This window comes from Xiphophorus couchianus, chromosome 21, assembly GCF_001444195.1.
Source record: "Xiphophorus couchianus chromosome 21, X_couchianus-1.0, whole genome shotgun sequence".
In the NCBI taxonomy this organism is placed as follows: Eukaryota; Metazoa; Chordata; class Actinopteri; order Cyprinodontiformes; family Poeciliidae; genus Xiphophorus; species Xiphophorus couchianus.
The window spans coordinates 14,198,790-14,223,484 of record NC_040248.1 but is presented as its reverse complement, the minus strand read 5'-3'; the positions used below and the strand labels follow the sequence as shown (position 1 = coordinate 14,223,484).

The window sequence follows — 24,695 nt, the reverse complement described above, 5'->3', positions numbered from 1 at the left end:
AGTTTATCAAATGGTTAAGTTTTTTTTGATATTGAATGCTTATTGTACAAGGACTCTGAGAATGAAAGTGCTTTTATTCTGTGAAATAATGACGTTAAAAATCCTTGTTGTCTCTCAGTCAGAAGGTCCTGACCCAGGTCTGTCTGCATGGAGGCTTCCAAAAGCATTTTTGTGCATATCCTGATTTAATGTGATGTAGTGTTTTATATGTTTTGGACCGTTTATAAACGGGTTTTACCCGAGTCATCCTGCACTTTGTGACTATTTCTGGAAAAGGAGCTCTGGAAGTGCATTTTACTTTCTTAGAACAAAATATTTTTTTCATTTTATTATTGCTGGCAGTGAATTAAACAGAATATCTGTGTGTTTTTTCTATACAGCCTCACAAGGGGAAAAGCAAAAACCCACTAAAGGTGGTGTAATTATTTCCATCGTCATACAAACCGTGATTACTCAAAAGATTCATATAAACCTCATCGCCCTGTTCAAGCTGAAGGATAATTGCATTAGATATGCTTTCATGTGAACCATCACTTACTTCAAAAGAGCCCATAACATGCTTACCATTATGAAACAAATGAATACCAAGCGACATATCTTTTCTTTTCTCAAGCAAAGTATATCTGAAGTAGTAGATTCCTTTGACTGGGGCTGTGAAGAAACCTAGAACAAAAGAAACAGCAGGAGATATAAACACGGCCCATCTGCCCACATTCCCGCCTGTTGTTTAATAGTATGGGGAAATAGGTTGGTACCTGTAGATGGGTTGTAGCCTTGGCCAAAGTTTATGAAGACTTTACTGAACTTCAGCGTGACGTCAGTATTGAAGGGTCCAAAGTATCCACTGGTGAGGGCAGTTGAGAACACCACCTTTGGTTGATCTGTGTGAATGTTTTTTTTTTTTTCTTATTGAGAATGACAATACTTCACTTAAGACAGAGAGCAACATTCATAACCACTTCACCTTGTATCAGTTTTACTCACTCTTCTTATTTCATCGTCAAATGTTTTACTTTTAATTCTTGCTTATCCTACCTTCGTACTCTCTTCTGATCTCCTCCACCTCCTTCTCATTGGTGGTCATTCTGGCTTCCAGCGCTGAAAGAGGTGCAGCAGAGAGTCTTTGAAGACAGAAAATGAATCTATGCAACCTATCAAGGTGAAAATCAACTCTAAATCAAGCTGATTTGGAGTAAACATGAACATGCATCCCATTTTCAACTCACCCATGTTCTTACTCTTGAGAGACTCTACCTCACTTTTGACGATGTTCAATGTGTTCTCCAACTCTGCAAATACATTTAATGTTCCCCACAGTGAGTGGAGCACATTCTGTCCTGAACTCAGAGGTTACCATATTTGTCTGTCTTCCTCACCTGCATTCTCCCTCTTGATTCCCTCCATTTCCTTCTCAATGGAACTTATTTTGACTTCAAGGCCTGCAAACATGAAAATATGGGTTATTGTACAGAAGATTTGTGAATTTAAAGAGTAATCACTGCTAATTAAAACATCTATCTTTGCGACATGCATCACCTAATTTTTCTTCCTCCAGCACCTCTATCCTGCTCAGGTAATGCTTCAGGTCTGTCTTCAGTTCGATGGTCATGTCTCTGAGCTCCTTCAGCTCGGCCCAGAGATCCACGGTGTCATTGGTCTCTCTGGTACTCTCAGCCTGATTTATTTCAACACCTTGAATCTCAGCCTGGAGACCTTGAGCTACAGTTTGAGCAGCTTCACTGTCCGCCTCGCTGTGAGCCCAAGTCCAACACTGACAGAGGAGCAAAATGTGAAAAACGACAGATCTTCTCATCCTGAAACGTCTGCTGCTGTAGATGGTTTATGTTGCAATCTTGGAGGACATGCTCTCCACCGTGTTTTATACCAGCAGAGAGCAGGTCACCAAACAGAAGCCTGAGAAATAAGCAGATGTTTCTGATAATTCCCTTATCAGAAACATAAGGAATTATGTTTCTGATAAGGGACATAATGTTTTTGTTTTGATAGTTCCTCCAAAGTAGGACAGAGAAAAACGTGAGAGCGTAAAATATGTCATAGACCTGATCACTTGAGAATTTACCAGGTGTATCAAACAAAGACAAACTTTTGGTTGAGTTTTAATTTTTAGAAAGTAGAACAAAGGGAAGTGGTGAGGTTGAGTAAATAGACATTTGGAGGTGTGTTTACATTTGAGCCTATATAGTGCTGACTAAACACCTGTGGTCTAAAAACAAACTTACATAAAATTCAAGGTTTTGCGCCCAAATCCTGCTTTTAAAAAGCACATAGACTCCTTCGGGTTGTGTAATTGTTCAGGTCCAGAAAAACAAAGTTCAGTTTAATTATTAAATGTCATATTATTAGGTGATCATACAGATGATCCAATCGCAAATGATCTGAGAATATTATCATGATTTACACTTAACTGACCAGTAGAGGGAGCTGTTTCCCAAAAGACGGGCCAAATCCATAAGTTTAAGAGATGCGACAGTATAAGAAAAGGTGAACATATGGAGAATTTCATTAATATTGAAAAACGTCAAATAACAAGCATGCAACAAGCATTTCTTTTTACATTTGGTCTTTACTAAGACTGTGCAGAGATTATGGGTCCAGATTTAAGGAACTGTGCAACAGACTTGAAAGAAAACCCCCTCATTCATAACACAGTTCTGTTTAAACAAAATGTAATTGTGGTTCAAAGTCTGCTCCACTGTAATACTCCAGGTTGTAAATCAAGGGGATAAACACAATGAAAACTCTTGTTAGAAGTTTCTCTATTAGAACAGCTTTGTGGACGACCAGTGTGAAAAACTGAAACTGTTGGATTTGATTGAGCTGCTCTACTTGGCATATTCAAGTGAATTTTGAATTCCTCAATTAAATTTCAGTTGTGCCCTGAAAGTTGCTGCTATTTTCTGTATCCTGTCTCGGTCCTCACATCTAGCAGAGCTAAACCAGCCCTCCACTGCTGACCTTCACGTGTCTCATATCCCAGGATCCCCTGCTGAGGATTTGTGATCACACCAGCTGCTATTGAGAGGGTTGCTGCTCTAACACAGCTAAATTGTTTTTATGTGCCTCTAAGAGCAAATGTCTAGAAAACTAAAAGGAGAAAAAAAAATGCTGAAACAATGAGTTCCTTTAAATCAAGGCTAAAATTTAATTTGTCTAGAGCTGCCTTAGATTAATAATACTTGGAACATCATATATAACATTACGTATAGGCAAGATTGAAATTCTTTTTCCATTTATTTGCAATAATTTCGTATCAAAACACAACTGAGCTATCACATCCACATTTAGGTTTTTTGTGAATCCTACAATCAGACACAACATACATATATTTTATTTTTTTTTCTTCTTGTAGAATCTGTAGTTTAACACAGCACTACTGTGGTTTCTGGGTCACACAGAACCTTTTCCATTTCAGTCAGAGCAAAACATATTTAATCTGTGTCATGCATATTTTCAACCTTTTTTTTACATGTAAAAATGTTGAAAGGTTTGACACCTAAATGTAAACCAATACAACCATTTGCCTTCAGAAAACGTTTCAGTTTTTACATGAGCAAAGCTGGTAGGCATTCAGCAAAAGACTTGCAGCTGTAGATGCTGTAAAATGTAATTCTGCAAGTTATTGACTTGGGATGACTTTGGATTTTTCTGTGCATTTCTTATGTAAATGAATTTAGAGCAATGCATCATTTTTTCTACTCTTATGCATTACTTTCTGTTGCCTTATCACATATAATCACAGTAAAACACATTGAATTTGGGGATTGTAATGTAACAAAATGAAAAACGGTTGGCACATCTTGAGTTCAACTGCTAAAAATGTCAGTATAAAGTAGTTTCAGTTCTTTTTTGGAGAGCTAACAAGTTGATAGGGTTGTTGGATAACTTGTCAGTTATCTATTCAACCTGGAAATTAAGTAAATGTGTTCAAGTTGTGTATTTAAATTATACACACCACTCCTTCTTCATACATTATAACTGAAAAGTGACAAATCACTAGTCGTGCATTAGGTGGTATTTGGTTTTCATGCATAATTTTTTTAGATTTTGTAGACATAACTATTTGGCTCCTCGCGTGCCAAGAATTTTAAAAAAAAATATTGCGGTGGTTTGAAACTTTTGCCCAATTGCCTTGAACTCAAGATGAAGAGAAAGACCAACACGAGTATCCAATGGCAATCTTCAACGTTTCAAAGTGAGGAATTCAGTGGCGACCCCTGATTGGAGGACGCCAGGTGGGTCAGAGCCAATCAGATCGTGGCAAGTCAGACAAGTTACAGAGGGAGGAGGCGGCGGTGGTGCGTTCAGAAGTGAGAGTTTGTATGAAACCACAAAACCAAAGGTTTGCACAGCAATAAGCCGTCAGTATTGATCCGGGCAGCGGGTCTGTGTGACAGGCACCCTTTTGATGACATTCATCAGCGGTATTAGCTCAGTTAATTAAAGGGCTACAGCTCCCGGGTGGACCGCAGGGACAATGAGGAAGGTTGCTCTGCTGCTAATTGTGCTCCTCGGCGTTGCACACTTTGCGATTGTCTGCAGGTGTGAAGAAGGTGAGTCTGGCGTGTCGCGGTGTTGTATGAACCGAAATGACCAAACAGCGCAGCTAACACTTGTTTCCGGTCAGTTATTGTCATTTAACCTAGCTAGCTAAGTAACTGAGGATAATTAGCCTACTAGTTAGCATTGGCTGGATTGCCAACAGGGCTGCAGAACTCTGCAAAATCTGAATTTGCGCTGTGGGAAACGTATGCAATTGCATGTTTTCAGTGGGTTTTTTTTTTTTTTTTCTTGTTTTGTTTTTCCTGTTTTCAAAACTACCAGTATGTCTAAATATTCCTTGCTTTTTTTAAATCTGCTTTGATTTCTAAATCTTGGATCATTTCTGCTAAGATGCAGAAGAAAACAAAGCCGAGGCAGCCGATGAGGACAGTGATGATGAGGAAGAGGAGGATGACAACGACGAGGATGACACGGAGGTGAAAGACGAGAATGGAGTCCTGGTTCTCACCAACAGCAACTTTGACACCTTCATCGAGGGAAAAGACACGGTTCTGGTCGAGTTTTATGCACCATGGTACGCTTTCTTATTTTAGGGCCTGTCTTCCACCTTTGCATACCAGTAGTGAAATTGTCACCCAATGTTCTGGACTTTGACTGGGCCATTCTGACACATGAATATGTTCTGTTCCAACTATTTCATGCTTGCTCTAACTATAGTTGTCCTGTTGGGAGGTGCAAACTTTAAAAAAGTGCATATTTTTTCTCTAGCTTTTGTTGATTTTATGACATTCAATCCCAATAAAATAGATGGTTTGTGGTTGCACAAAAAAAGAAAGTTTAAGGAACTGTAACATTTTATCATAAAACTGTAAGCGGTATTGAAAGAAATTGCAACAAAAAACTGTCAGTTTTCTTTATGCGGAACTGTCTTTATATTGCCAGGTGTGGCCACTGTAAGCAGTTTGCCCCAGAGTATGAGAAGATCGCTCAGACTCTGAAGGACAACGACCCTCCGATTCCTGTTGTCAAAGTGGACGCCACGAAAGCCGACGCGGTGGCGAGCCGCTTCGACGTGTCGGGATATCCCACCATCAAGATCCTGAAAAACGGAGAGCCCGTCGACTACGACGGAGAGAGGACCGAGAAGGGTGCGAATTCAGGAGCAGCTCTTTGTAGGTTTTCTAAAAGAGCATCAATAATTGGGTTGACTGTGTATCTGCAGACATCGTGGCGCGGGTGATGGAGGTGTCTCAGCCGGGCTGGAAGCCGCCTCCTGAGGCCACACTGGTCCTGACCAAAGACAACTTTGACGAAACAGTCGATAACGCAGATATCATCCTGGTGGAGTTCTACGCTCCATGGTGAGTCGCTTCTTAAATGCGGAGTAGGGCTCCAATTTAGACTCTCTCCTTTTCTTGGTTCAGTGATTTAAAATAAAACAAACCTGTTTGTCTTCCGCAGGTGTGGGCACTGCAAGCGTCTGGCTCCGGAGTACGAGAAGGCTGCAAAGGAGCTGAGTCAGCGTTCCCCTCCCATCCCTCTGGCCAAGGTTGACGCCACCGTGGAGACAGAGCTCGCCTCGCGCTTTGGGGTCAGCGGTTACCCAACGCTGAAGATCTTCAGGAAGGGCAAAGCGTTTGAGTACAACGGACCCAGGGAGAAGTACGGTACGCGTTTTACCGACCAAACCATCACTACACTGAATTAACAGGACGCTGTGCATTTTCGTTGTTCCTGTAACAAGACGATCCTTTACTTCTTACCTTCAGGCATCGTCGACTTCATGAGTGAGCAGGCAGGACCCCCTTCTAAGCAGATGCAGGCAGCAAAGCAAGTGCAGGAGCTCATCAAAGATGGTGACGACGCAGTCATTGTTGGCATTTTCTCCAGCGAACAGGATGCAGCCTATGAGATCTACATTGAAGCCTGTAAGTGGTTTTGTGTTTTTTTTTGGTTTTTTTTTAACTTTGATTCCTAATTTGTAGACTGTTGCTGCAGAAGGACACCAATAGCATTATTGTCTCCAATATTTCTTATTATTCTGTCTGTTTCCTGTCTGGCAGGTAACGCTCTGAGGGAGGACTTCACCTTCCGTCACTCCTTCAGCTCCGAAGTGGCCAAACTCCTGAAAGCGTCTGCTGGTCAAATTGTCATTATTCAGCCCGAAAAGTTCAACTCAAAGTATGAGCCAGCCTCTAACAAGCTTACAGTCAAGGTGAGGTTGTCCGTTTCAGTTCTCTTTCTATTTTTAGTTCAATTTGAAGGTGAAACTTGATTAGAATATAAAATAATTCAGTTCAGTTTTGTGGCACTAGGATGCAAGCAAGCATTGAGCAGCAATCCTCACAAAAACTATCTGGCTTGGAACTTGCTGTGTCTGAAATGTGCAGGAGTCGATGTCGGTGTCTGAAGTCCAGGAGTTCTTCAAAAAACATTCCATTCCCCTGGTGGGTCACAGAAAACCCAGCAACGATGCCAAGCGCTACGCAAAGAGACCCCTGGTGGTCGTATATTACGGAGTCGACTTCAGCTTCGACTACAGGATAGGTGAGTTGGAGATGAAATTCTCAGCTAAGTGTACACCGTTTTGCTAAAGTATTCACACCCCATTTACATCACATTTTGATATTCTACAACCACACCTTCAGTTAGTTTCATAGGGGTTTTGTACGGTAGATCAAAAAAACTGTAGTAGTAAAGTGGAAGGGAAATGAAAGTTTATTTATCTAAAAATGTTTTTAAAAAGAAAAAAGTCAGCTCTACAATTTGGAGTTCTAAGTAACTTACCAGGTTTTATTTAGGGGTGTTGGAGTAGAGAGAACTGAATAAATGCACAACACACTTGTGACATTTTTGTTGTGGTTGTAGTGACTTTTTTTTTCTTTTTTTCCTAAGGTCAAAAGTTAATATAATTTCCCATTAAAGCTGGTCTTGGTTTACTCTGTTGGATCATTTTGTTTGCATTCTGAGTTCTGATGTTTCTGAGGCTTCAAGTTTAATCTTGGAGCCGATCAGACAGCTGCACACCACCTGTGAAGAACCGTCTCTGCTTTTTCAAGCTTTTCATCTCGTCTTTTTCACTTTCAGCCACACAGTTCTGGAGGTCCAAGGTGCTGGATGTCGCCAGAGACTTTCCGGAGTACACGTTCGCCATCGCCGACGAGGAAGATTACGCCGAGGAGCTGAAGAGCCTGGGCCTGAGCGAGAGCGGCGAGGAAGTGAACGTTGGGATTTTGGCCGACGGAGGAAAGAAGTTCGCCATGGAGCCGGAGGAGTTTGACTCAGAGGTGTTGAGAGAATTTGTCGTTGCTTTTAAGAAAGGTGGGTCTTTGTTTCGCGTTGCATCACTTCTAAGGGAAGTTGTTTTTTTTTTTTTTTTTGTTTCGTAAGCTTGCTAAATTTTTCAGTATGTCTTGAATTTTGTCTACAGGAAAGCTGCAACCCATCATCAAATCCCAACCAGTTCCAAAGAACAACAAGGGACCAGTTAAGGTCGTGGTGGGAAAGACCTTCGACGAAATCGTCATGGATACCCAAAAGGACGTCCTGATCGAGTTTTACGCTCCCTGGTGCGGCCACTGTAAGAAGCTGGAGCCCGACTATGTGGCGCTTGGAAAAAAGTACAAATCCGAGAAGAACCTGGTGATCGCCAAGATGGACGCCACCGCCAACGACGTGCCGAACGACAGCTACAAAGTGGAAGGCTTCCCCACGATATATTTTGCCCCCAGCGGCAGCAAGCAGAGCCCGGTTAAATTTGAAGGTGGAGACAGAACAGTAGAGGCGCTCGGTAAGTTTGTAGAGCAGCACGCCACAAAGCTTCTAAAGAGAGACGAACTTTGAGACTTTCTCTCTACGAAGGAGCTAAGAACTCTAAACGGCGGCGGGGGTCTGTTGGAGTCTGGGAGGCCAAAGGGAACGCAGCAGTTTCTAAACGGTGTTACTGACTTTCTTTGTGTTTCAAAATTTATTTTTAGTTTCTGTTCATTCCGAGAGGTTCGGCTTCTGTTTCTGAAAGCATGTAAGCACTGACGGTTTTTAAATAAAGCTGAAAATGATGGTGGCTTTCTGCACCAACGCTCAGACGAGACTCCTTGTGGTGATGAATTGAAACAAGAGGTTGTTTTTGTAGAAATTTTAAATGAAGAGACTGGAAGTGCATGCAGCTCAGGAAAGAATCACATTTTAAAAATCACAGTTTTAAACATCATCACAAATGTCTACATCTTGAAACTAGCTTAAAAACACTCAGACTGTACCCTGATCTTGATTATGGAGCTTCATGTTAATCCTGTATTCACCTAACATATTAAATTAAGACATAATCATTAAGCATCAAAACATTTTCCAGGGGAGGGTGGGGGGGATGCTTCTGTAACTATGGCTCAAAGATCAAACATAATCCAGATAGTTCTGGCTGTGTGTTGCTAAAAAGTGCTTCATGTACAGATGTTTAAAACATCTTCATATGGTGTTCATAGAAAAGTCTCTGTTTAACATCAAAGGTTTTTGAGGTTCTGGCTGGGTACTGTAGAGCTGCTGCCTCATTCACTCAAAGGCACTTGAGATACTGGCACTACTGGTTGGTTCATGAACAGCAGCGGAAAAGGTGAGGGGGGGGAACGTTAGGAAAACTCGTTGGTAAATCGCAAGTGGAAGTCACGGATCTTCTGCAGCACCACCTTCAGCTTCTCGGTAGGAGGTAAGATGGTCATCCTGGATGGAGGAGAGAACAAAAACATAAATAGTGCAGATGTTGAAGGAATGTGTTTGTGATGCGCAGCAGAGTTTTTTGTGATTTTTGTAATTATGCTCTAATTTATGTTGAGCTATGATGTACAAAACCATGAAATACACTGAAGTTTGTGGTTGTAACAAGACAAAATGGGAAAAACGTTCAAGCTGTCTGAATACTTCTGTAATATTAACATGAAGTGCAAACCTGAAGTGGAAGGTTCCATCTTTCTGACCAAAGCCACTTCCTGGCACCAAGCAGATTCCCTCCTCCTCCAGCAGCTTCATACAGTAAAACATGTCCGGGACTTTGCCTTCCGCCTGCAGGTAAGCACACACATGCATGACTGCTAACATGTTGGCGCTGGGTCACCAGTCAACCAGGGGAATGTAAGAGCAGACCTTGGCCTTGTCGATGGCTTTCTGTGGGAGAGTGATGCGGGGGAAGGTGTACATGGCGCCCTGCACCGGATTGCAGGTGATCCCTGGTACTTTGTTGAAGATCTCCTCCGTCAGCCTGGCCTTCTCTGCCAGCGCGGCCAGCACTGCTGTCCGCTCCTGGAAGGGAAGCAACCGGGAAGAATGAGTAGGAGTTAACCGATGACCTGAAACTGAATCCATCTTTTCCCACAATAACTATTCTGCGCTGGCATCTTACTGGCTGTAATAGATCCTGTAAAATGTGAGGCTGAAACTCGGTGGATCAGAGTCGCTTGTTCTGAAGGTTTCACAGATGCTTGGTTGGATAAAGTCAGGAGATCTTTGCGTTTTTCCATCAAAACGGTGCTGTTCCAGTTTGCTTTGTGCTATCAATGTATGTTAATCCACTGAGCATGAAACCACTAACATGAAAATAAAACCTATTTTAAATTTCTCCACTTGATCCCTGAAAATAAAAACAATCATTCCCATTTCAGACTCATGCACTGTTTTGCAAATTGACAATTTCTGGCAAGACTTAAAAAGAGAAGTTTATACGTTCCTCTGTCAAAATTCAACAGGCTAGAGATGTTTCATAAGGAAGAACGGGCCAATGGTTTAGTCTCTGTGTGCAGGCAGAATGGATCAGAGGCTGAATAGAAATGTTCACCACAATTTTCAGATTTTTATTTTTTCCAAAGTTTTAAAACCAGATTCAACCTCAGATTATTTGTGTTGGTCTATCACTAAAATCACCAGAAATACAGTGGGTAGCATAATTGTACCTTAAGAAAATGTACTGAAAATATTTAAACATTTCTGCCACTGTGAAAAATGCAAGTTAGCCTTCTGTATTATTCAACAAGGAACAAAAACAGAAAGTGCTTTTTTTTCTTCTTTTTAAGAGAAAATAGCTGACTGACTGTCTGGCCACGATACTTTAATCGGGTCACTTGGTGGCATCATTCCCCCACTGAGTGAACGCTGGTGATTGTTGGCCCTAAAGTTATATAACTTTGCTAGGGAGAAATATGTTTTCACTTTACACCAATACTGTAACCTTATGTTACCAATTAATGATTCTGAATACCAAAGAGCAGCAAAGTTCCAACATTTCTCTCTGTAAAAGTATGAACAGCTCTTCCACAGTCTTCACAATAAAATCTACACTTGATTTAACTTTAACTCTTCCTGCAGCAGTCATATGTCTACAGAAAATATGGCACGACTGTCCTCAATGATTTAACAGCTCTCAAGCCCAGCTGAAATGTGCAAAGTATGTTTTCTTTTTTTTTTTTTTGCTTTATTGTAAGAGGAAGCAGAGAAGTGCAGAGGTTTTTAAATGAAGAGTCATAAATATACTGTTTCCCTCTTGGAAAATTGCTGAAATATGCAGGATTTCAATGCTAGCACAAAAAATCCCTCCAGTCTGAGTCACGTTGCCAGTGAACTCAGCAATGGCCACATAATGAATGACTTCCTCTCACTGTGAACAACCCCTCTGCCTGTGTGAGTTCAGCAGAAACAGGTTAGCATCATTACTACACTGTGCATTATATAATGTGCTGCATATAATCCACTTTGCAAAGCTCATGCTGCTGCTTGAAACCAACAGCAAGAAGCAAAACTCCCGCACCAAGAAGCCGATTACTGCCTTGTAAAGACTTCAGCTCACTCAATGAAAGCTTTGTGTGCGCAGATTATACCCGTCGGTTCTTGTGCGTATTTACATAAGTGAAATGTGTTTGCTGAAATGTTTGCTGCTGCATCCGGGTGTGCAACGTGTGATTAGGAGACTTTGTTTTTTTTTCACCTTCGTAAACAAAGTGTAGGACGGTTCATCGGGCTGTGGGGGGTTCGCCACCAGGTCCAGGAGGGCCTGTCCCGGAACGGGGGGGCACAGACGCACCGACACCAGTTTGGTGAGCTGGGCCTTCACCTCCGGGTCCATGTTGATCACCTCCATGTAGCCGCCACGGAACCCACACCTCATGGAGGCAAACAGAGAGAAGGCAAACACGAGGATGACTACACGACACACATCTGCGTGGAGGAATCACTCCACCACCTGTAGACCAGCAGGAATACGTCTAACAACAAGAACAACAGAGGATGCACCAAGCACAGCAATACTGGAGATAGTACTCTACAGAAGGGACAAGGAAAACTAAAATATAAAAAGATTTTGTTTGGAAATGTCTCTCTATCACACAGACACTATACACCAGACAGGTCTGGAAAGAAAATGCAAATTTAACAAAAAAGATAACCCAATTTTAATAAGGTTTAACGTACAAAATATAAGCCAACCTTTATTTCAATTACACAGATCAATAGGTCATTGAGGCAATGTGAATAGTAACTATTCAAACGTAAAAATATTTTTGCTAATTTTGTTTTTGGCATTTAGCAAATAAAAACAACCTAAAACAAGAAACGTTCAGTCTGAGAAAAATTTTGCCTGTTATCTTTTTTCTAAGTGTGTAAAAATCTCTGGTTTCAGCAGCAGCTAACTGCTGATAACCAAATACATTTAGGCATTTAATAAAACATTAGATTGCACTTTATTACAAATCGGTACAGCTAGAATGTTAAACACTTTCGAGTGTTTAATATTCAAGATTCATTTCATATACAGAAATGAATTGAAAACCTTGAAAACACCAAGCATTTTCAAGGATTTCAAGCATCTGAACGAACCCTGACTATAAAGAGAGAAAAGCTAGAGAATTCCTATGTATAATAATTCATAAATGTAGTCGCTTACTCTCCCATGTAGCACTTAGAGGTGGAGTGGAAGGAGGCCATCTCCACGGTGCTGGAATACTCCGGTCCCATCTCAAACAGAACCTTTTTGAAGGAGTGAAACTTGCAGCCCTCAGCGTACACGTTATCCTGGTAGACCTGCCAGAGGAAAATGGTTTCAGAACAAACTCTGTTTACACAGGAATTAAATGAACTGGAAATAAATTAATACAGATTTGCGAATGGGGCCTATATATAGGCAGAAAATAAATGTCTTTCCTCTAAATCGGTGCTGAGTTCCTTGATTTTCCACCTAACAGTTGAGATCATTTAAAACTTTGTTTGTGCTTTTAGATGAATTAAACTTTTTTTTTTTACCTCATCAGCCATCAGGAAGAGATGTTCCTCTTTAGCGAATTGGATCACATCCTCAATACACTGTCTGCTCTGCACTTGACCTAAAATAAAAAAACAAAACAGAACATTACGTTTAGAGTAATGGCAGTCGAAGAGTGAATTAAGATGTTTGGAATATTTCTATTGCCAGATAGATGCATTTTTTTTCTTCACAAAATAAGTATATACAAAACAAAGTTTTCTGCCAGTAAATGTGCAGGGCTCTGTGTATATGTACCTGTGGGGTTCCCGGGGTTGATGATGCAGAGCACGCGGGGCTTGCAGTGCTGCTTGGCTTCATTTAGTGCTCTCTTGAGCTCTGCCACGCTCAGACTCCAACAGTTGTCCTCGTCCAGATAGTAGTTGATCTGCACAGCGGCCAGGTCCGCCAGGGCGGCCGAGTACAGAGGGTACTGAGGGATTGAGATCATCACCCCAGTGCGGTCTCGACCCTCGCCGCACACCAGCAGCTTCAGAACGGTCTGAGATTTTGGAGAAGTGTTTTACCGACTTGATTTTGGATGCCATTACAAGCAGATCATTTATGAAGGAACCTGGAGTCGGTGTAGACACTGAGAAGCTCATGTCGATCTACGGCTGTTCAAACCCAAAACAATTTTCCAAAGATTTCACAAATACAATAAAGCCTTTATACATTTCAAATTGTGTTTGAGATTTTTGCCAGTGGTGCCCCAGCTATTCATGCTACCCTGGATGGTGAGCCCTATGGCCCACACCAAAAACTTTCCCTATTCAGAATGTAGAGAGGAGTTGCAGCACCAGAAAATACCAGAATATCTGCAGATTTCAACAAGTCAAATGTGAGGCTTTTCAAGACTTTCTGATGCCACTTTGGATGAAATTGAAGCCACCCCCCCAAAAAACTATAAATATAAAGAAATGTTTGGGGAATCCTGCTGTATTACAATCAATAGTAGCATATATTATAAAATTTCTGCAGTCTGTTTGTAGTTTTTGGTAGTCACTATGTGCTTTTAACACTGAATGGCTCTCTACAGCTCCCATAGCTGCAAGCTTAAAAGTTAGGGGTTTTTTGCACAGAATCCACCGAGCCTCGTACGGGTCGGCTACAGAAGTGACTGGAAATAAATTTGCACTTATCTATGATAGTCACCAAAAGGTTAGCTAGTTAGCAAGGGCCTATTAGCAGCGAGTTATCGGCAGCATCAACCGCCTTGAGTCACAGGACACAATGAGGCACGAGACTCAAACTTATGCCTGACAGAAAAGTTCTGTGAGAGAAAAAACTATGTAGAATATACAAGATTTAAATAGTGATTAACATAATTAAGATAATTGTAAAGACCTTTTAAGGACATGTGGACACCCTGCATACCATCCTAGGGATATCTGAGTCAGTGAAATAATTTAAAACCTGACACCGCTGCCTGTAGACTCTATGCCAGATATGCCAGTGTTTATTACTGCATGGGCTGGTTGTTATCTCTTTGTGCTAGATTATATCTTAAAGTTACTCAGCTGTGTGAAATGGTTACATAAAAGTGAGGGTGATAAAGGTTTGTGTGTGGATTAAAGTCGAAGATGTGCAAAGTACAGCTCTGTAAATATATAATTAACAGGCGTTCAATGTATGCCAATTCTGTGAAATCCGTGTCGCTTTCGCAGGATTAAAGGAACAATACGTCTATTAAGTCAGCTCCGCAGCATGCCACCAGTCTGTGAAGGAGGAGGTGTCAAAGGCGTGACAGATACCACAATAGCATCGCTGGCCCCGGTGGAGAGGTAGATGTTGTCAGGATTGGAGGGGATGCCGCCGTCTCTCCTCTCGATGTAACGTGCCACATCCTGCCGAATGCACTCGATTCCCTGGCTGGCGCTGTAGGCCCCTGCAGGACAGCAAAGTGAACTTTGAAAGTTCTGCACAGATAAGCTGACACTGTTTAACACACAGAGACTGACTGTGACGGTACAGAGCAGCTCGAAGACGTGACCGACTGGACGGAGCACAGCGGTGGGCGGGGAGTTGTCTGACCTATACTGTGACCCCCGCAGGCGTCGAGAATACGCCGAGCTCTCTTCTTGGCGTCCTCTGGAAACTTGTTGTCTTCCAAAAGCTCCGGGTAAGAACAAAGAGCCAACACCTGAGAGAGAGATGAGGATATGTGGTTTAGCTCCGGGCTTTGCAACAAATTCTTTTTTTTTTTTTGTCCGTCAATGAGCGCTCCACATTATCAGCAAAAGTGCAAACACAGCAAACAATTAGAGGATGAATCCAGCCAGTGAGTCTAACCTGTCTGAAAAATGTGATTGGTCTCTGACCCATAGCTTGGGCATCGCCTATGTTCGCCTTGATGACTTCTGTGAAAGGTTTCTTCACACCCTGCAACAACAAAACCAGAAAGTGTAAAAGTCAAATTAATGAGGCGGACCTTTGTGGATGCAAAATTCAAATCTGTAGAAACTTGTACTGTATTCATACTTGTACTTGTTATGACTGAGTGGCTTGGAAAAGTTTTGACACCATTAGAACCTTTTCTTCCTTTTGCCACATTACATTGAGAAACCTTATTGCATTTTATTGAAGCTTCATGTGACATGCTAACACACAGCTAGCAAGCTGTGTTTGTCTAACCTTCCGACAGGACTTCGGCCCTAAATGAGCCAAGGTTACGACAGCATGGACTAGATCAAAGCATGTTCATGCAGTAAAATGGCCCAGTTAAAATCCATATCTTAATCTAACTGGGAATTTATGCCAGGATTTTAAAAACAGACTTCACAGGTGCTCTTCGTCCAATCTGGACTCAGGGAGTTGTTCAAAGAAGAATGGGGGACTTTTTTAGTATCATGTGAAAAGCTGGTGGAGACAAAGTCCAAACGTTTTGCAACTGCAATGTAATGTAACCTGATACATTAAATTGCAGTTGGTGGTCCTACAAAAGACTGAATCAGGAGAGCTCATGACAAACGCCCACCACACTTTTTGTTAGTAAAATTTATGTTTCTATTTATTTCTGCACAAATAAAATGCTAATGGTGCACAATGAAGTGTGTAAAGTGATCAAATCAGAAAACGTTTCGGACGTACTTTAGCATCGTACTGCAAGTCAAAATAAAAGGCACAGCTTATTTTCAACCTGCATCGACCCGTCGCTCCCCCATTAGAACGCCCCCTCTTATACTTTACAGTCTGGTTTGATGTGTGTTAAACGACTGCTGAGTCTTACAAAAACACAATCCACCCACAGTTGGTGGGCTGCATGTTCACCAAGACATGCTGGCTTAATCTAATCACAAGACAGGCTTCTGTCTTTCCTTCGCTTCCTCTGGCCATCTTCTATTCATCAGCACACCGGCTCTCTTCATCTCTTTGACTTAAACGACACGCCCAAACTCAGGGTCTGTTTGCTGGTTCCGGCACGCTGCAGCTGCTGCCGTTTCTCAGATGACGTCAACCAAACCGACAGCACACTTTATGGTAACCAGACCAAAAAGGTCAGAGTGTCAATCAGAAACGTTCGAAGTCAATCAGGCGGTCAGAAGAACTTTGATCATCATGGATGTTTACACAAGTCCAGCTCCAGCCGGGTGTAGAGTACAGGACTTGAAATACATGCAATGTTGTCAGTTCATGTCCAGGTCATGCAAAGTTTAGAAAAAAGAAAAGAAAAGAAAAAGTGTTTGGCTCTTTTTGAAAGGATTCTGTGATCACAGAGAATCTTCCTCACCAAATAATGTTTTCTTTTATCTTTAAAAAAAAAAAAAAAAAAAAACTATGACAAGGCTAGCTTCACACCAAATCAGATCTAAGTAGCTGGGTGCACCTCGTTTGCTTTTTAATCTCTATCAACAAAGTGTCTGGTTGTTCTCCGAGCCGGTTACTTCCTGTGCTCTCCTGCTCAGTCAGCACCAGGCACTGACTACACAGGCCTGACCAGCACAGCCAGACCAAGTGACCCAGAGGACAGAGTAGAGCTCATGAACAGAAACCTTTTTCTTCCTTGCAGAAGTATTCACAACCCCCTTCCTTTTTTTCACATTTTGTCCTTTTACAACCACAAACCGCTGCGTACTTTATTTGGATTTCTTCAGAATTGGTTGAAGTGTAAAGCCTAACGTGTTTTTAACCAAATATATATATAAAAAGTGTTCCATGCATATGAATTAAAATAAAATTCTTGTAAAATTTCTACTGTTCATTTATCTTTCCAAAACAGCTAGAGCTCTGTCAGATTGAATGAAGAGCATTTGTTCACATCAGTTTTCAAGCCTTGCCTTCTTTGTAGGATTTCAGTCTAAACTTTTACACTTTGGTCTGAGCCATTCCACTTTTATTATCATTGTCCTGCAGAGAGGTAAACCTCAACCTTGATCAGGATTCCTCCCAGAACCTCCTGTAAAAAAAAAACATCCACACACCATGATGTTGCCATCAAAATGCTAAATTTATTTGCATTTTGCAAATAGTCCAAAACCTTGCAACATTTGTGGCAACGTGGTGTAACGCTCCAAGAGCTCCGAATACTTTTCCAAGGCATGACGTAAAACTAGTTCTCAAAGAGAAACTAGACTTGCGTATGCAAACTGGAAAATAAGCATAGCTAATTTTCTCATGTGATTCTCCAAGGACAATGCAATCATTAAGATGGTAATGAAATGAAGCGGAATTAGGCATCGGGTCACTCAAAGAAATGAAAACAGAGACGTGTGTAGAGTCGTACGGATACCAGAAAAGTTTACGTTTCCCATGCTCCTGCTTGGATGACACCCAGCTATTGTGACAGAAAACACCAGACTTGCCAGAAGCTGAGATCCAAGCCTGAATCAGCTTTCACCAGAGCAGGCAGTGTCATGCCAGATGTCTGCGTAAGGATTTATAAGGGTCATCAGCACAAATGCATTAAATCTGCTGAGCCACCGGTAAAAGTGTTCCAGTAGCAGATCTGACAGGAAGCAAATCCGACTGCTGCAATACAAACCCTCCGACCCCTCTGGAAAAAAAAACAAAAAAAAACGCCTTAGATTTAGATTTGGTTTTTAAGATATCTGACACAACCCACTTTGCTTCTGAGGTAATTATTTTGTCAGCTGTGCGGGACATGATTCGTCCCAGTTATGAGCATAGAAAAACAAGTGGACAGCCGAGAAGCACAACACTTTCATCAGAGCTGCTTGTTTTGAACCTCCAGAGCCCAGAGGGCCCCAGCAGGCTCTTTCTTCTGAGTGGGTCAGCCCAAAGACACAAAAGAGGACAGAGAATGCTCATCTTATGTAACATCCATCCATCCATTTTCCGTTCACCCTTGTCCCTAATGGGGTCGGGAGGGTTGCTGGAGCCCATCTCCAGCTACGTTCCGGGCAAGAGGCGGGGTACACCCTGGACAGGTCGCCAGTCTGTCGCAGGGCAACACAGAGACATACAGGACAAACAACCATGCACACACACACTCACACCTAGGGAGAATTTAGAGAAACCAATTGACCTGACAGTCATGTTTTTGGACTGTGGGAGGAAGCTGGAGTACCCGGAGAGAACCCACGCATGCACAGGGAGAACATGCAAACTCCATGCAGAAAGACCCCGGCCGGGAATCGAACCCAGGACCTTCTTGCTGCAAGGCAACAGTGCTACCAACTGCGCCACTGTGCAGCCCATCTTATGTAACAAAGCTCTACAATATACACGTCCTCGGAATCCTGCAGGCAACTCAGACAAAAGGAGAGCTAAATGCACTCAAAGCCAGTCAGAGCTATCCACTACAGCTGATCATGTGTCTCAAGAAAGAGGAGAGCGAGAAGGCGTGTAAAAAAACCCATCACTTTTAACCTGCTTATCTTTCCTCCAGTAGATCAATAACGTCCCTGTTGGAATGTAATATAAACAAAACACGACAGGGGAAAAAAACGACCTGCTGTCCCAGTCCTGTCGCTAATCGCAGAGGAAATCGGCAAAAACTAAGCTGTCTAAAAAACGAATGATAGGTTTTCACATTTTAATCAGATATGGAACAGAACATGGACATTATGGTTTGTTATGTTTGTCCACTATCTTCAAAAGTTGTTTTTTATTTAAAGCTACAAGCCAAACGTCTGTAAATTCAATCTAACTCAACTGAGAGGCACTTTGCCACAACAAGCCGTCATCATGTTTTTTTTCTATTTGTTATGCTTTTCGGTTGTAAATAAGGATGGGAGGTCCACACAAAACAAGTTTTCACACCAACGTGACTCTGGTGACATCGTTTAAGGCATAAGACAGCCAACTATATCTGTTTTTATGTTTCATTGTTTTTTCTTCCATTTTAGTTGCAGTTTTACTTTAAATTCCTCTTTCAGATGTGTTTACTTGTCTTCTGTGGAACTGCAGTAAAATGAGGCAAGTGCTAAATAAAATCAAGTAAAAATAACAGGCTGATATGTTTCATGCAGATTATACGTGTCATTATTTTTTCCGCCAAAAAAACAAAACAAACGTGCAAACAGACATATAATGACGTCAGTCCTATCCGTTAACACCACCATGGGCACACCAGCATACTATGGAGGGTAGGAAGTGCCACGATTTTGTACATAAATGAAACAGAACACTACAAAGAAATGTGTTACTACTTAGTGAAAAGGGATTTAAAAAAATACACATTCATAAGTAAAATATGACATGTCATTATTTAAATGTGAAAAAAACAGATTAACTATGCCACTATTAAAATAGTTATTTCATGGTCAAATGCTCCGGTACATTATGAAATTGATTTCATCTGTCAGCTTTATAGTGCTGCTCCAGTCAAGATGATTGGTCTATAGTAATAGTTACTGTTAGAGAAACAATTATATATATATTTTTTTTACATTTGGAAAACTACACTTTGAATATCAAACTTTATTTCAAGTTGAACAATTATGTGGGGATATTATTTATTTATTTTTTATGTCTTGTAAAAATAATTCTAGAATTGTACAATTATATTACTATATATGTATAATTGTAAAATTATATAACAATTTCTTGGATAGGTGGCACTTTTTGCCTTCCGTACTTACAGCCCACACAACCACCATCATTCCAGTCAAACCCAGAGGGAAGAAATAAGGGGGAAAAAAAGCATTGCTTGGTCCAAAAGAGAGAGATCGTTTATAAAAACTGAAGTAAGGTGATTTCCAAGTGCATGTAGGACCATTACTCTGGATAAAAACATATTATGGCTTTCACTAATTTCATAAGTTGCAAATATACACTGAAAAAAATCAGATAAATAATTAAATAAACAGATGTGTAAGGGTTAAAAGTTGTTAGGAAGATCATTATTGCCACTGCTTAGTTTCCGTATTGACAGCATAATCTATAATGCTATAATAATCAATTAGTAAGTAAAAAAAAACAGACCTGCAATACATCAGAATGTACATCGAGTCACTCAGAAGTCTCTCCACTGCTGCAGCGTTTTCCATTACTCCTTTTTTTTTTTTTTTTCGTCTGCGCAACCGAAGAAAAGCTTTTTATATATATAATTATTTTTGGTAAAACACTGGACTGAAAGTGCATATTTTATCACTGTGAGTGAGTGAGTGGTTGGTTGATGGAAACCATGCTGGATAATATCTTCACATGTGAAGGTGGAATTCCCAACAGGTGTGTAAGAGGCAGTCAGTTGTAGAAAAGCCTGAGCATTATAAAAACACTCAAACTCTGCATTATGTAAATGAAACCCACTTTTATAGTTGGTTTCATTTGTTTCTGTCGGACACTTCGGCTCTGTTGTCAGTTTACCTCTCGGAGCTCCTTCTCTATCTGCACCGCCCGCTGGACGATGGGGCCGCGGACCGCGTACTCCACCCGCTTCACGTTGGGGTTCATGTTCTCCACGGTCAGCACCTTCCCCCGACACGACACCCCGTTCACCGCCTGCTGGGACATCCTGGCTGCTTTGTGCTCAGCCCGCTTTCTGCCAGTGCCTCAAACTGGAAGGCTTTTTCTAAATTTTTTTTTTTTTTTTTTTTAGAAGTAGAAGAAGAAGAACAACAAATGAAAGTTATCAACAATTTAACAGAAGTCGGTCGCAGCAGAAGAGGAGATAAAATTATCGGTCGCTGCAGAGGAAGAGATAAAAAAAAAAAAAAAAAAATCTTTGGTTACCAGCTGCTCTGCGGGGGAAACAAAGTTCAAGTCAGCTCCGACTCTTGGAGAGACTTCGGAGCCTCCCGGTGCTCATATTCCCAACCGGACCGCCACGCCTCCGTCCGCGGGTTGGCTGGACTTTCCTCCCTTCAGTTTCTGAACGGAGCCTGCCAATGGTGCGTCCAAAGGGCTTTGGGAAAATCTAACTTTACAGACGTAACGTTGACAAAGTCAAGGAAAAAGAAGCAAGTTATATATCCACGCCCGCGGACAAACACCGATGCTTACAACATAAGTTGTTTTTAAGTCACCCGAACAAGGACGAAGGCTTTCCGTTTTAACGTCTCCACGCCGTCCCAGCGCATTGAACGCGGCATGAGATCTGCGACAGAAAAACATCATTTTCACATGCAGGGTGAACGCTTTGCTGTGTTGTTCGGTAACCTAGAAAATTTGGTATAGTGAATATCAGCGATATATTTAAGGACAGCCTGTGTATTTTTATGAAAGGTGGAGCAACTTATTCCGAACAATGCATCGTCTATTTGCTTCATTTGAATACATTTGCATGGCAGTTGCTTTTTTTATATATATATATATAATAAAAGAAATGTACATTATTTAACAGATAAAAATAAAATCTATACTTTTTAAATTAAAAAAAAGCAGCTGATTTTAAGTTGCATCAGCCAGCAGCCTTAATGTGCTACAGATGGCTCTAGAGTTACATGATCTACACTGAGTCACATGAGGTGATTTGGTCATCTGGTTAGGATGCCTCCACAATAAGGCCACACTTTCCGTTCTTTTTAACAGTGTGAATTCTAATAGAAATGAATTGAAAGAAAGAAGTCAATAAATGACACTATACTATAGCAACATGCACCATCTCTGACCAGCTTTTCTGGTGAGATAACAGAATCAGACGGGGTCGATACGTTACAAAATGGATTTATAATGTACTCATTATATATTTAAGCATCCATCCACTTTCTTACACCCTTGTTCCTAGTGCTGGTGCCTATCTCCAGCTGACGTTCCGGGCGAGAGGCCATTTTTAAGCAAATTTGATGAAATGTAATTAGTGTGACTATTACATTTTATTCCTTATTAGATAAAAAAAAAACTGAAGATGATACTTTTCAGTAAGGGATTTGCTTGGACCATGACCAAAGTTCTCCCTGTGTTCTATAATAAGCAGAGTTGTTAATTAAAACTCATTGCAATGGTATGGCAGCATCTCATACATAAAGTTACATGCAGTCTATAGCAGGGTTGGAGTTTAGCCAGTTGTTTTTAAAGCAATAATTTTATCCAACCCTTATTTTACATAATCTTGCTGTATTTGCACCAAAGCTACTTTCACATGTATGATTTGAACAATGTATTTGTCTGTTTAAATTTTGTAAAGTGCAAGTGTTCAATGTAAGACACTGCATTAAAAAGAATGTTACTTATTAAACTATATATGTGTAACCCAAGTAAATATAACACCAGTTCCTGTAGATACAATATTCCAAAAAGCCCCAGCAATGTTTGACCTCTCTGTAGTTCAGGATGAAACTTCTGTTGTTCATTAACATCCCTGGCAGAAACAAGTCAGTACTGGATCTTCCTCTCTGTTAGTTCTCCACCACATGATTTTAAAAATCTTATTGGAGAAAAATAAATAAACAAATAAATAAAATACCCTACTTCTTGTCCATTCACTTTCCTTGAAATACCACATATAGCTGTAAAGAAGCACCACAACAAAGGTAGTTGTGTCACTACAGTACAGAAATGGATACAGAAACAATACTAAATATTTTGGAGGTTTTGAGAAAAGACCTAATTTTTAATACTTTTAAATTGCAGTCCTCAATTTACCGAACCCTGGAATAACTGTTAGCCATATATAGCATGAGCACATGAATAGTGACTTTAGAGCTATAAAACAAAACTAAAACCAGAAAAACAAGTTGCTATAATAATCAGATTATCAAATCGGCATTTGTGCGAGAAGGACCCTGCAGAGACATCTTGGAAAAGTCTAGGGAAAGACATTTGATATCGCCAACTAAAACAGGGCACGTCCTAGCATGTGATGTCCGGCTGACGTTTGAGTGTCACGCAGCAGGCATTCTGGTAGCATCAAATACCAAGTTAACATAATAGGTTATGGTCAAGGTCAGCTGTAAGAAAAGTAAAAACTGAGCAGCGGTAAGGAGCTCAGAAGCCAAAATTGAGCATAAACTGGTTTCCATTATGGCTCAAAACCATGCAGGACTGCTGAAAGCCATGTTGCAGTTCTACAATCTGAGTGTTTACGATTCTGGTGCAAAATATTTCAAGTTGAGGCTAAAACTAAAGCTGTTTCAATTACATTTAATGCTTTCAAAGTCCTATTTTCTTCATGTCTATCTATGGCTATGCTGGCAGGCACTTCAAAACAGACTGAAGTGTGACATCTGAGCTGTACTCACTAAGTGTGATGAAAGAGTAAAATGAAAAGAGGAGGAGGGGTCGAGGGGGCTCATGAGGAGCTGAACTGCAGCAGAAACCAGGTGTTTAAATACACTTTATCAGAAGACACAGAATGTTTTTGTGCGATTTATACTTCTCCTGTTTGCAGGAGTCTCCATCAGACTCGCTACCATCAATTAGCTGCTGCACATCTGCTGAGTTCGTTCTACAAACTGCTTCTCAGTGCAATCCTGGTAAAAGCAAAAAAAAAAAAAACAAAACAAAAACGGTGTTAAAGGGTTAATAGTGACGTTGTGATGACTTCCTGAAGGTGTAGTTTCAGAAAGAGTCGGCGTTTATAAAGAGACAGAGGCCCAATTCCATGTCCTTAAATCAGGACGTAAAGTTTCTGTTAAGTCATATTTGATATGTAGCTTTTTTATGAAAACTGAAGGTAACATTACGTTACTTGACTATGCTATGAAATTGCATTATGTGTCTGGAAAACGCACAATACTGCCCGCCTCAGATGACTAAGATTGTATATAATCTTAGTAATCTGTAGGAACGCTATCCAGATATTTTTTTTTCCAATTGTTTGAAAAAAAATCTTTAAAAATTCACCAAAAATTCCAGATATCCAGAAGATATCTGAGGAACTCCATATCGGGGTTCATCCTTGGCTGCCAAGATTGGTACCAGCCTGCCTTAAAATACTATGTACTCAGCAAGGAAGAAGCTGTTTATCCAAAATAACATAAAAACATATTCATTTGTAAGCAAAGTCAAAAACTAAAACAAAACAAACAAAAAAAAGAGATAAAAAAGAAGGAAGTCTCGTGGTGCGTGGTTTGATGAAACTAGACATTGTGACCATTTGGAGAGACAAAAACATAAGCGTGCAAGTCAGAGAATACCATCTCTACTGTGAAGCATGGGTTTTGCTGCAAGAGGAATTGGTGCACATCACAAAATAGAAGGTGAGGAAAGAATCAAAACATGAAAATATTGACATTACAAGACATTAAATAGATGTCTAAGGAAACCATCAAGATACAAAATGGGTTAAGGACCACAAGGTCAGTGATTTCAAGTGGTCAACACAATATTGGGCACATAGAAAATTATGGGCAGAGAAAATTGAGTTGCACAATTACAACAATCTGCTGTATTTAGAGAAGAAACAAATGGTATAATAATTATAAAAGTGAGAAAAAGAAGGAATTTTTGTACAGTGTATTTAGTTCCTGGGATGAAGTATATATAATCTTAGTAATCTGGAGGAACGCTATCCAGATGGGCTAAGTGGGTTTGTAATATTGAAATACAAAATGAA

The 24,695-nt window shown here is 40.7% G+C and overlaps 3 protein-coding genes across 4 annotated transcripts; 1 reads left to right on the top strand and 2 right to left on the bottom strand.

The window, feature by feature from the left end:
• Positions 1 to 9: 9 nt before the first annotated feature.
• Positions 10 to 1,860, bottom strand: LOC114136763 (heavy metal-binding protein HIP-like). Its single transcript, XM_028005016.1, has 6 exons — positions 1,537 to 1,860; positions 1,377 to 1,439; positions 1,227 to 1,289; positions 1,036 to 1,098; positions 756 to 881; positions 10 to 663 (listed from the first exon to the last, which is right to left on the bottom strand). Exons 1-6 carry the CDS (start codon positions 1,811 to 1,813, stop codon positions 383 to 385), a joined length of 873 nt encoding a protein of 290 aa, XP_027860817.1. The 5' UTR covers positions 1,814 to 1,860; the 3' UTR covers positions 10 to 382.
• A 2,429-nt stretch (positions 1,861 to 4,289) lies between these two features.
• Positions 4,290 to 8,604, top strand: pdia4 (protein disulfide isomerase family A, member 4). Of its 2 annotated transcripts, none has more exons than XM_028005014.1 (10): positions 4,290 to 4,571; positions 4,918 to 5,095; positions 5,464 to 5,669; positions 5,744 to 5,882; positions 5,983 to 6,188; positions 6,291 to 6,449; positions 6,585 to 6,736; positions 6,912 to 7,068; positions 7,609 to 7,842; positions 7,952 to 8,604. In XM_028005014.1, exons 1-10 carry the CDS (start codon positions 4,496 to 4,498, stop codon positions 8,362 to 8,364), a joined length of 1,920 nt encoding a protein of 639 aa, XP_027860815.1. In that variant the 5' UTR covers positions 4,290 to 4,495; the 3' UTR covers positions 8,365 to 8,604. The 2 variants fall into 2 exon arrangements, with proteins under 2 accessions (XP_027860815.1, XP_027860814.1); XM_028005013.1 differs by having other exon boundaries at positions 4,912 to 5,095.
• Positions 8,605 to 8,688: 84 nt separating this feature from the next.
• si:ch211-217a12.1 (alanine aminotransferase 2-like) lies at positions 8,689 to 21,058 on the bottom strand. The gene is made up of 12 exons (XM_028005015.1): positions 20,933 to 21,058; positions 20,567 to 20,771; positions 15,089 to 15,178; positions 14,831 to 14,939; positions 14,551 to 14,684; positions 13,055 to 13,298; positions 12,799 to 12,878; positions 12,443 to 12,579; positions 11,489 to 11,663; positions 9,658 to 9,813; positions 9,464 to 9,576; positions 8,689 to 9,237 (listed from the first exon to the last, which is right to left on the bottom strand). Exons 2-12 carry the CDS (start codon positions 20,711 to 20,713, stop codon positions 9,147 to 9,149), a joined length of 1,476 nt encoding a protein of 491 aa, XP_027860816.1. The 5' UTR covers positions 20,714 to 20,771; positions 20,933 to 21,058; the 3' UTR covers positions 8,689 to 9,146.
• Positions 21,059 to 24,695: the final 3,637 nt, after the last annotated feature.

Excerpts from the sequence above, each read along its gene's own strand:
- pdia4 (XM_028005013.1), top strand. The coding sequence starts at position 4,496 with ATGAGGAAGGTTGCTCTGCTGCTAATTGTGCTCCTCGGCGTTGCACAC. Across the intron at positions 5,096-5,463 it reads GTCGAGTTTTATGCACCATG|GTGTGGCCACTGTAAGCAGT; the intron begins GTACGCTTTCTT and ends TTATATTGCCAG. Across the intron at positions 5,883-5,982 it reads GTGGAGTTCTACGCTCCATG|GTGTGGGCACTGCAAGCGTC; the intron begins GTGAGTCGCTTC and ends TGTCTTCCGCAG.
- LOC114136763 (XM_028005016.1), bottom strand. The coding sequence starts at position 1,813 with ATGAGAAGATCTGTCGTTTTTCACATTTTGCTCCTCTGTCAGTGTTGG. Across the intron at positions 1,440-1,536 it reads GCTGGAGGAAGAAAAATTAG|GCCTTGAAGTCAAAATAAGT; the intron begins GTGATGCATGTC and ends TCATGTTTGCAG. Across the intron at positions 664-755 it reads AGGCTACAACCCATCTACAG|GTTTCTTCACAGCCCCAGTC; the intron begins GTACCAACCTAT and ends CTTTTGTTCTAG.
- si:ch211-217a12.1 (XM_028005015.1), bottom strand. The coding sequence starts at position 20,713 with ATGTCCCAGCAGGCGGTGAACGGGGTGTCGTGTCGGGGGAAGGTGCTG. Across the intron at positions 15,179-20,566 it reads TAGAGAAGGAGCTCCGAGAG|GGTGTGAAGAAACCTTTCAC; the intron begins GTAAACTGACAA and ends TTGTTGTTGCAG. Across the intron at positions 12,879-13,054 it reads CAACCCCGGGAACCCCACAG|GTCAAGTGCAGAGCAGACAG; the intron begins GTACATATACAC and ends TTTTTATTTTAG.